This window comes from Xenopus laevis, chromosome 1S, assembly GCF_017654675.1.
Source record: "Xenopus laevis strain J_2021 chromosome 1S, Xenopus_laevis_v10.1, whole genome shotgun sequence".
In the NCBI taxonomy this organism is placed as follows: Eukaryota; Metazoa; Chordata; class Amphibia; order Anura; family Pipidae; genus Xenopus; species Xenopus laevis.
In genome coordinates, this window is record NC_054372.1 from 134,288,427 (window position 1) to 134,300,452 (window position 12,026).

General features: G+C 38.9%; 1 protein-coding gene across 1 annotated transcript in view; it reads right to left on the reverse strand.

Annotated features, from left to right (window-relative positions):
- The window catches only part of rasal1.S (RAS protein activator like 1 (GAP1 like) S homeolog), a 41,781-nt gene that overhangs the window by 8,932 nt on the left and 20,823 nt on the right, over positions 1-12,026 (reverse strand). Inside the window, 9 exon segments of the mRNA XM_041580244.1 lie at positions 685-749; positions 866-1,016; positions 1,192-1,309; positions 1,503-1,594; positions 1,680-1,826; positions 3,319-3,400; positions 6,261-6,390; positions 7,196-7,257; positions 8,662-8,775. Of these exon segments, the coding sequence (XP_041436178.1) occupies positions 685-749; positions 866-1,016; positions 1,192-1,309; positions 1,503-1,594; positions 1,680-1,826; positions 3,319-3,400; positions 6,261-6,390; positions 7,196-7,257; positions 8,662-8,775 (961 nt within the window).

Here is a 12,026-nt window from a genome sequence, read left to right on the forward strand (position 1 = left end):
TTGCCTGATTATCTGTGGGGGTCCTAGTGGACCTATGCTGTGCTTCAGGTCCACTGAGAGGCTTTTTTTAAATGGATAGAATAGAAGGATTGAGTTTAAAGGAACAGTAACACTATAAAATTAAAGTGTTTTAAAGGACTGACAATATAATGTACTGTTGACCAGCTCTGGTAAAACTTGTGTGTTTGCTTCAGAATCTCAACGATAGTTTAAATAAACAAGCTGCTGTGTAGCCATGGAAGCAGCCATTCAAAGCTGAAAAAGGAGAAAAGGCACAGGATACACAGCAGATAACAGATAAGCTCTGTAGTATACAATGGGATTTTTCTGAACTTATATATTATCTACTGTGTATCCTGTGCTTGAATGGCTGCCTCCAATGGCTAGACAGCAGCTTGTTTATATAAATTATTGTAGAGATTCTGAAGCAAATACACAGGTTTTAGTTGTGTTTCTGAAGTAAACACACCAGTTGTACCAATGCAGGGCAACATCACATTTTACTGTCATTCCTTTGAAACACTCTCATTATTTGGTGTTAGTCTTCCTTTAAGACTTTAGCCATAGCTGCTTTAGCCTGCAGCTTCTGCACCAAGACCATAGAAGAGCTTATTATATTACCAGTACTGGTGAATTTGTCAGTCCAGGTCTCTATACTTATATCTGAGAACTTCTCCGTCTTACCTTTATATACTGTTCCATACATTTTGAAGCAAGGGAGTTTGAACGAAAAAGAGTGTTTTGATCCACTAGAAGTAAAAATCACATAACTATAGTAAAACAGAATGTAACAGAATTGTAGTCAAGTCAATAAGTATGATACAAGATGTTGCAAGGAATTCCTGAAAAATTGGAGTGTTCTCATCTGTCCGATTCACCTCTCGCTGGTTGAGTTTATCCAAGAAGGTAACAGCAAGTCCTTGTCCCAGAAAAATTATCAACAGTTTCACAGCGACTTCTTGGCGGCTCTCAGCAGAACAAATTTCCTCTAGAAGAGCCAACAAATTGCAGTCACCCTAGCCAGTGGATATGACAATTATCAAAACACATCCATACAAGATGATGGATATCTACACGCTTTATGAAGCTTGTCTTGACAGACAAAGAACAACTCCCCCATTTAGAAGCCTTCCTACAGCAAGAACATCTCATTTTAAGGTACTTTTGTCAAGCCTTAGCTTAGCAGCCCACCTGATCGGAGGATTGAACAGACTCTACAAGAAGTTGGATCAGAGTCTGATAATACAGTGATGGCAGAATCCTCTCTTCTGAAAGGCTCACTTTAATACGCAGGGACCCAAGCTTCCCTCTGGTACACAGAGAAAGTAAAGCACAAGTTAATGTAAAACACTCATGAACCTCAGGAGGCCCACATATCAATACATAACACATTGAAATCTATTGAATATATATGTAAGATATGGTGATATAGCAATATACTATGATATCACACACATAGTGATGATGTGATTTGTTGTCACACAAAACAGAGGTTTTTCTACCCATTCTCTTCCTCTGTATTTCCAAAAGGCAGAAGACGGAACCATCCAGTCACAGCAGGGCTTCTGTGTAGAGGCTTAATGGGGAACCACACCTGAGGGGAGTATGACAAAGTAACATGTGAAAGGGTGGGTGGTTGATGGGAAATAGATGTGGAACATAAATAGGCACCTACTCACCCGACCAAAAAAATCATTTTTTCCAACCGTGTCCCAGTCCCAAACCTCAATACTGATCATTTGATCACTGGGATCTAACTCTTCAATTCCTCTAAGGTCAAATTCCAGCACCTCATTCCATCGTGGGAAACGTGTTCTCTTAATCACCTGAAAATAAATTATAAATAGCTAAATACAAATCAAAAAGCCAGGTTTTCTTCTACACAACAATCCATGGAGAAAAGTGTCTGAAAGTGTCTGTGTCATCTAATAATATAGTAATATCTACTATATCAGCTTAGTTTTACATACAGCTATAAGCTGTTTATAACTGGCCCCACTCTCTTTGCCCTTTAAAGGGGTGGTTCACCGTTGAGGTAACTATTAGTATGATGTAGAGGGTGATATTCTGAGACAATTTGCAATTGGTTTTCATTTTTTTATTATTTGTGGTTTTTGAGTTATTTAGCTTTTTATTCAGAAGAGACTGGAATATGAACAGGAGAGGGCCTGGATAGAAAGATGAGTAATAAAAAGTAGCGATAACAGCAAATGCATAGCCTTACAGAGCATGTGTTTTTAGATGGGGTCAGTGAAAGCTGGAAACATTCAGAAGAGAAGGGCATATTTTTTAAAAAAACTGTTAAAAATAAACAATGAAGACCAATTGAAAAGTTGCTTTGAATTGGTCATTCTCTAACATACTAAAAATTAACTGAAAGGTGACCCACCCCTTTAAATTTAATTTAGTATGACTTTTTGCTCAGTCAATTAAAAGGGACTTGTCTAATGTCCCAGGAAGTAGACATGGGCTTAATTGATATAGCTTGGCTTGCCTAAGTACACCATTGGAGTAAGGGTACACAGAGCTGTGCCTCAGCTTCTCATTGCCTATGTAGTCTCAAGTAGTGCAGAGAAGCCAATGTGCTCTCGTCTTCTGTTTTATTTCTCTGCACTGATACACAGAGCAGATTTCACCAAAAAAATGCAAACATTTTCTCTTTGAGTAACATCTCCATGTGATTGTTAAATAATGCACCTTTGGCAAAAAGCAATAAAGGCACAGAGCTGTACCTTGGCTTCTCTCTGCTATGTTTTCTTCTTTTTCTTTGGAGAAAAGCCGAGGCACAGCTCTTAGCCTTAGTTTACCTTTGCCCAAGATGCATTATTTAACAGTAACATGGAGACCTTACTCAAGGGGCAAATTGTGTACATATGTTATATTCCCAAGCAGGTGTCACAGTATAAGTAAACAGAAATAAAATGTTTTTCATAAACATATATAGAACTGTTTTTAAATTCCACTGGGTCACCTGCCTACCATGTCCCTATCAACAACTATATTATCTGCAGGAAGGTGAGGCAATAAATGGAGCTTGGTGTATTACCTGTATGTGAAAGGAACAACATATGGCTCATCTAAAATGCATTGATTAAGTGAATAACCTTGTCACACCTTTGTCATTAAAGTTATTTAGCAAACACTTAATTTCTATATAAACCACAATAACTGTTCATTTACATAACAAACACAGAAGTCCTGGGACTCTGAAGGTGTTCATGATCACGCGTGTTTGAGAATCTCAGAACCCATGTATGCTTTTTAATACAAATGTGTTATATAAGCTGACACCAGTGTCAGGATAAGTGTGGAACTCACTGATGTCTCCAGCGTCTGGTTGTTGCAAAATATCCGGACAAAGGGGTCAGATGTTCCAGAGATATCTCGAGGTGCAAGATCTCTAAAAATAAAGGTGAAAGCTTTTCTGGTGCATATCTTAAATAACCCCATAATAGTCCAATGCTAAACTACACACTATTAATCTGCCCTGTTACCATCAGCATTATAAGCACTAACTCTAAAATAGAAACTGCTTTATATTAAAATACTACTAACGTTTATAAATATATGGGTATAGGTTACAGAACCAAAAGTTCCTGCAATGAGGATTTGATCATAGGGGGCTTAATTTTTTTCTGTTCGCACACTTTCACACTTTCTCAAAAACCTGCCTTAAGGTAGCCATAGACGTAGCGATCCGCTCGTTTGGCGATGTTGCCAAACGAGAGGCTCTCTCCCCGATATGCCCACATTGTAGTGGGCGATATCAGGCTGATCTGATCGATCGGATCATAATGCAACCAAAACGAGTGGTTGGATCGCGGGACCAGTGGCGATCCGCCAATGAGGCGAGCTGAGTCGCTCGCCTCAGACGGAATAGCCAGCTAGGTTTCCTGGGGCGTCAAAAAGCCGCTCCTGGTGCCTTTAAGAGCCTCAGGCGGCAATATATACAAGAACAGCGCTGCGCGGGACTGCATAAACACACAGACGCGACCACGATCCAATGGGATTTTTTAACCTGTCCGATCGAGATCTGGCTGACTTTCGGCCAGATATCAATCAGGGAAGCCTGTCGGATGGCCCCACACACGAATTACTAGAACTGGAGACAATTTGCACCTGTTATTACATTTTGCCCTATATTGCCACAGGTATAATCCATTACTAAAAGAAAAGAAAAAAACATATGGTATCCCAGTAAGAGAAGATACCTCCGCTGAACCGGTTATATTGGTAGTTTTTTTTATATATAATCTGTAATTTCATGATATACATCCATTTATCTTCTAATGCTGTAGAATACGTTATCGCTTTATAAATACTGTAAGTGTTAATATCGACAACAATAATAATATACAGTCCTTTCCTGTGTGTAGTTTGTGCTATATCTATGCAATGTTAATGTATCATGTCACTGTAGTCTGACCTTGCTTTGCCTTTATTTTATGGACCCTGACTCTAAGAACCACTGCCTCATTAAAAAACATCATATATTAAAATACCAAAATGCTCTTTATAATGCATTCTGCAATTGCTATGTTATTTAACTAAAGAACTGCTTATGTGAGCATTTTCTGAAAAGCCAGCTCTGCTTCATTGCAGCAGCAGCCTCTGTCAAACACCCTGGAACAGACCCATAGGGTCAAGTATTAATATCCCACCCTATTGCTCTTAAAAATATGAAGCTTCAAATGACAAGCACATAGGTCTGTTGCTAGGAGACCAAAATATTTCCACTTTTACACCCAGAGCTGGCAAATTATCATTTCATGTCTAGATTGAAGGTAATGTGTCCCCAGAATATCATTAGAGGGAACTTATTCAAGGGTGAGTACATGGGAATTAATTCTATCCCTAGCAACAGTGGCGTAACTACCGGGGGAGCAGGGGTGCGATTGGGCCAGGACCCGCACCCCCCTCAGGGCTCCTGGCAGCTTGTGCGCCACTGCTTGTGCACCAATGGTGGGGGGGGGGGGCTGCACGTCTAGTTACCTCTAGTTACGTTACTGCCTAGCAAAATCAGCACACATTAAAATTGTTTCCGCGAGAAGATGATAATAAAGTCACTAAAATGCCTAATTATCAACAGCATCCCTAAAATATGTCTTAAAGCAGTACTGCATTCAGACATATTTTAGGAATGACCCAAGAGAAACATACCGTGAAAAAAAATCTGTTGCCGCCAAGAACATACTTTGTTCTCTTATACATTTCTTTAAATGATCTGTACTGCTTCTGAATATGTGCACTTAAAGGGATTCTGTCATGATTTTTATGATCTTGTGTGGGAGTTGCTATCTGGTTACCTTCCCATTGTTCTGTTGTTAGGCTGCTGGGGGGGAGGATATAAGGCCAACTTGCAGTACAGCAGTAAAGAGTGACTGAAGTTCATCAGAGCACAAGTCACATGACTTGGGGAAGCTGGGAAACTGACAATATGTCTAGTCCCATGTCAGATTTCAAAATTAAATATAAAAAATTTGCTCTTGTGAGAAATGAATTGCAGTGCAGAATTCTGCTGGAGCAGCACTATTAACTGATGCACCGCAATAAACCATAATTAAAGGGTTTCACTAAAGGGACTGCAAAAAAAAACACACATAAGATTTTTCACATGGTCTCCATGACTGGGTGTTTGGCTTTCGTACTGAAATCTCAGGCTGGTGGCTTCACCCTTTCCTAATACCAGTGAGGTGTATACTTATATTTGTCAATTTTAATAACAGATGAAAGCTCAAACTATTGCCCTTGTTGATTTTTCCCTAAAAGTCAAAGCTTGTATAATTAAACGCGGAGTAGCTTCAATTTCCATGGCTGCCCTGTTTAGCGCAAGAAATAACAAAAACCATAGTTGTGTTTAAAATTAAAATAATAGGCACAAGTATGTTTAGCACAAGCCCTATTAATTGCAGTTGTTTTGAACAAGGCTCATTAAGCCCCCTTGAAGATTCATAACTTTTATAAAAGCAGTTGAATGTAGTGATTGTAATCACTATATATTAGACACAGTAGTTTTCAAATAAAGGTTGGTAATACACTTGCAAGAATTAAAGGTAAAATGTCTGCATTTTCTAAAAGAGACATATCTGGTGACATAGTCCAAACGCTGATGTGTCCTATATGTGCACTAAATAAATATAAAAGTATATTTTCCCCTACATTTGTTAATTGTATTTTTACTATGAATCCCAGCTGTTAAGAAAAGCACAATATCCACCAGTCATCTTTGTCATTATTTGTCATTGCTGCAGTGTGTTTACCTGGCCTCCAGAACATGACAGTGCAATGTGCTTTTGTACTGGTCCTGCATTATATGCAACTCCAAATAAATCTCCCCTTGGACTTCCTCATCTGGATCCACACAGCTCAGGTTAACCCAGCTGTCTATACCTGTGAGAAACACAGTTTTATGAGCAAATCCCATTTTGAAATTCATTGGTTGAGGCCCTTTCAAAAAATTTCTCAACTTTCTAAGCAATCACTATCCACAATATGACTGGGGCCGAATAGATGTATACTGTTCCAGTGGCCATACATTTCAATAGCTACTTTACTTTTTTTCCATTGCTCTAAAGCAAGGGGTCCCCAACCTTTTCTACCTGTGAGTCACATTTAAATGTAAAATAAGTAAGAGAGCAACATAATCATGCAGGAACTTCCTAGGGGTTCAAAATATGGAATGTTATTGGCCCCTGAGTGGACATGCAGCCTACAAGAGGCTCTGTTTGGCAGTAGCTAGTTTTTATGCCACAAAGTTTGCCTTCATGCTAGGAATTCAAAAAGAAGCACCTGCTTTGAGGCCACTGGGAGCAATATCCAAGGGGTTGGAGAGCAACAAGTTGCTCACGAGCCACTGGTTAGGGATCACTGCTCTAAAGCTAGGGAGGAGCTGGAAATCCTCTTTGGGGCGCCCGCCCACTAAATCTGGCGCTGCATATGTCAACCAGTGCAGTGTCTGATCAAAAAACCAAACAATATTCATGCCACAAAGATAGCAGTCAAGATTATCCATCCAAATGCATCCATATACCAAACATTGTTCAATACAGAATTTATTGGTACATGTATGTCCAGCTATACTTTATTTACTACCACTTACGGAGATCTTTTTAAGGATATGAAAGGGTTTATTAATGTCCCCTGAAACCAGAAGTATACTTGCACAAGCGCCCTACAAAGTTCAACCCATAATTACCTCTGGGGTGTGATGCAATTACTTCCTTGCTGAGTGAAATCTTGCCAATCACGTCATCATGTCTGGCACATACAGAACACATACAGAAAGAGAAATGAGGATAAGCAGCATACCTTATGCAAACCATAAAAACATCTTGCAATGTCTTACAAACTGGAATATTAATACAGCATATTAGGGATCATTTACTTACCACACCTCAGTGGGCTAAGTGCAGTTTTGAGTACAACTTTAAAAAATGTTCTTAATAACTCAGCATAATTGTAGTTGGCAGGGAAAGATGCACATGGCACAATTGCAGGAGATGTATTAAAAGTGGTATAATTGTGCTTGTACTTTGGATACAATTGTGCTGAAGTGTTTCTATCCAGCTGGCATCATTCTGCTGTTTGGCATGAGAGTGACAACTATTTTGGCGCATCTTTACTGTGCCAATTTAACCAAACACAATGTGGGGTCTCTGGAGCTACTGCCTGGTTCAGAGGTATCAGTAGCTTCAGGGTTCCGTTAGTTAAGTAAATGACCCCTACAGAGTGACACCACCATATCAATGATATTGCCCATTAACATTAAGGCTAACTGAATCTTGAAACATTTAATAACATAAATCACTTCATCTGCTATGCAACAAATTAATAAATAATTAAAGGTTCTCCAGTGGAATGCTTTATATTGCCTCCCCATATAAAAATCCTCTCCTCCATTATTTTATGCCATTATCAAGTGATTTTACATGATTTCCTTCCACCATCCTTGCTGAAAAAATGGTATACTCTATCCATATGAATCGCCTAATCTTTAGAGTCACTTCATGCCATTCATCTATATAAGTCTATCTTAATGATAGTCTATATTGCATTAGTGTTGTGTTAATGGCTTGTATAATATGAAATATAGTATCAACAGAATTACTTTACCACGGATGGCTATTTCTTAGGGGTCAATAGCAAACAAAAGCCCATTAAGGGACATAATCCTGCATATGGTTTCATTTATGTATATGATAGCCAACCTTTTCTACCTGTGAGCCACATTCAAATGTAAATTAAAATTGGAGAGCAACACAAGCATGAAAAAGTCCCTGTGATGCAAAATATGGGCTATGATTAGCTATAGGTAGCTCCTATTTGGACTAGAAGCCAACAGGAGGCTCCATTTGACAGCACACATGGTTTTTATGCCTCTAAATTTTGCCTTCAAGCCAGGAATTCAAAAGTAATCACCTGCAGGCAACTGGAAGCAACATCTAATGGGTTTGAGAGCAACATGTTGCTTGCGATCCACTGGGATTACTGTTTTAGAGAAACAATACCCAGTGTTCTTTACAATAGTATTCTAATACTGATATACTTGAAAAATGATGATGATAATAATGCAAAAGACAGTTCCACGTATAGTTTACTCTGCATAATGTACTTCAGTTAGAAACTTACACACCCTTCAAGGTACCACTGGCAGTTCCTCACCCTATTGTGTCTTCATCCATCACATAAAATGAGAGTATATGGAAGCCTAGAGGAAGGTGCAGGGTAAACTCCTCTCCCCAAAATGGATTCAGGTCCCGCCATACGGTGGCTGTGCTGCATGGGACAGAGAGAACACTGAAACTACCAATCTATAAATATGTGCATGAATTTTTTTATTTTAAATATACATTAGCCATTTATGACATAGTTAGCTACTGCTACAATCTTTAAAGATGCTGTTCTATTAGATTGCCCAAAACAATTCAATGAAAAAATTGAAAACAGAATATGAAGGCAAATACCACAAAAAATTAAGACCAATTCTGGATTTTTCAAAATATCACTGACTGTGTTTTTACTTAGATCGAAATCTTTGATTCTGAACATGTATCCAAACTCCTTTCAAAGGAAGGTTCGCCTTTTAAATTAAATGTAGTATGGTTTGAATTTACCAGTTTTAAGCAAGCCCGGGGGGTGCGGGCGGCAGGGGCTAGGACCGCATGGACAGGCGCTAGGACCGCATGGACAGGCGCTAGGATCGAGTGGCCAAATCCAGCCCTGAATACCAGGTTTCACCCTGAGGTTGATTGACAGTGTCTAAAATAATACAAGATTGGCTTTATGAATGCATCCGCAGTGAGAAAATAAGCCATAGAGCTTACAATATAAGGCAACAGCACATAAAATGTTTCTCATCCTTTGTCTTATCTGGCCTATTAATGTCACAATGCTTAGAATTACTCCTGATTTACTTGAATGACTTGAGTTTGGTTCCTAAAATGTTGGGATAGAATATGGCCAAGGCCACCGAAAACTCATACTGAAATCTGGACATTCCTAAATTTAGTGACACTCCTCTCAGTTACAGAGCATGAATATGTGGGAGGACAATGTTTCTACAGTTACCCTGACAGTTTTCCTGTGATATGTAGGCCACTGTAGATGTGTAGTCATGTTTGGTTGTGACTGCAGGTGAAGGGGGATGGTTGAGGGACATTATACCTGAGCAACCTTCTTAATAGTCCCAGTTCTAGTAATGCAACAAACGATGCATAGTTCACAGACGAGGAAATTCAAAACAAAATAAACATGTAGATAAACAAAGTTCTGGGACTAGATGATATTCATCTCTGGGTACTAAATTACCTTAGCACTGTGATTGTCAAATTCTCTTAATTTTAACTGTGCAGGATTCATTGAGGTCTGAGATGGTGCAGAGAGACTGACAAATTGGAAATGTGGTGCCACTATTTAAAAAGAGATCCCGTTCTCAGCCTCAGAACTATAGACCGGTTAGTCTGACATCAGTGGTAGGAAAGCTTTTCTAAGGGGTATTAAGGCATAAGATACATAATTTCATTGCAAATAATAATACTATGAGTTTTTGCAGCATGGTTTTATGCGTAATATATCTTGCCAGACTAATTTATTTTATTTTTACAAGAAGCATCCCAAAGTTGAACAGGGGCCTCAACTCTTTGATAGCAGTGTATACTTAGACTTTGCTAAAGGATTTAATACATTTTCTAATTTGACCAGTGTTGTTAGTGGAGTACTGCAGGGGTCTGTACTTGGTCCTTTACTTTTCAACTTGATGACCTGGAAGTGGGCTTTGAAAGTACTGTTTCTATTTTTGCTGATTATACTAAATTGTGCACAACTATAGGTTCCATGCAGGATGCTGCCACTTTGCAAACTGGAAATTGAGGTTAAATGTTAATAAGGTAATTACAGGATATGGGGCAATTACTGGAGTTATCACCTGTGCGGGCGGGAGCAGGGAGGGGAACTATGTAGGGTAGGGGGTAGTTGGTTTTATTATATGGGGGGGGGGTAATTCTCCTTTAAAAAGGGCATAAACTCAAGAGATGAAAAAATTATTTTGCCTCTTTATAGGTCCCTGGTAAGGCCTCATCTGGAGTATGCAGTGCAGTTTTGGGCTCCAGTCCTTAAGAGGAAGGTAAATGAGCTGGAGAGAGTGCAGAGACGTGCAACTAAACTGTTGATGAGGGTAGACTGTCATGGTTGGGTTGTTTTCTCTGGAAAAAAGGAGCTTGAGAGTAGACTTGATTACACTTTACAAGTACATTAGAGGACATTATAGAAAATTAGCAGGGGACCTTTTTACACATAAAGAGGTTTACCGCACCAGAGACTTCAGACTAGAAAAAAAGAACTTTCATCTGAAGCAACGTAGGTGGTTCTTCACAGTCAGGACAGTGAGGTTGTAGAATGCACTGTCGGATGATGTTGTGATGGCTGATTCTGTTAATGCCTTTAAGAATGGCTTGGATGATTTCTTGGACAAGCATAATATCCAAGGCTATTGTGATACTAAATTCTATAATTAATATAGATATTGTTATATATAGTTTCAGTGGGTGTGTGTGGGTATGTGCACTAAGTTTCATTTGGAGAGGTTGAACTCAATGGACTTTTTCAACCCAACTTAACTATGTAACTATATGTAAGTAATTGTACCAATAAGTACTGCATTTGGATGGAATCAATTATTCCCAATTTGCACTGTTTGCATTTTTAACCACTGCTCCCAGTCCCTGACAATATTTATATTCTATGTGTACATAATGGATCTCAGCTCTGACATTCATAAAACAATTACATGGAACATTTTGCATGTGTTAATAAAGCCATTTTGTCATTGGAAACTGAGGGGTTAACAGCCCACTCAAACATCTCAACTCCTCTCCCTTTGATGTGCAGACACCTCAGGGCGGGCAATGTGTCCCATGAGGATACAAGGCTTTATTGGAAGCTTGGTAACAGGCTCAGGGAAAGCTATAAATCCATCCTTTTCATCTCCATGGAAACAGAATGAAGGGATGCTTAGAAACTCACACTTGTGAGGCAGGGAAGGCAGCTATCCCTCACTTCTTTCTTTTGTCTAAATACACAACGAACAAAACACCTACATAACCCTACGACACTGGCGAGGCATGCTCTGGAACACAGGGAAGAGAAAGAGCACTATGGAAAGATAGATAGATAGATAGAGTAGATACTGTAGATAGATAGATAGAGTAGATACTGTAGATAGATAGATAGATAGATAGATAGATAGATGATAGATAGATAGATAGATAGATAGATAGATAGATAGATAGATGATAGATAGATAGATAGATAGATAGATGCTCTGGAACATGGGGAAGAGAAAGAGCACAATGCATCCCAACCCACTGCTTCACACACACATGATAGAAAGATAGATAGATAGATAGATAGATAGATAGATAGATAGAGTAGATACTGTAGATAGATAGATGATGGATAGATGATAGATAGATAGATAGATAGATAGATAGATAGATAGATAGATAGATAGATGATAGATAGATAGATAG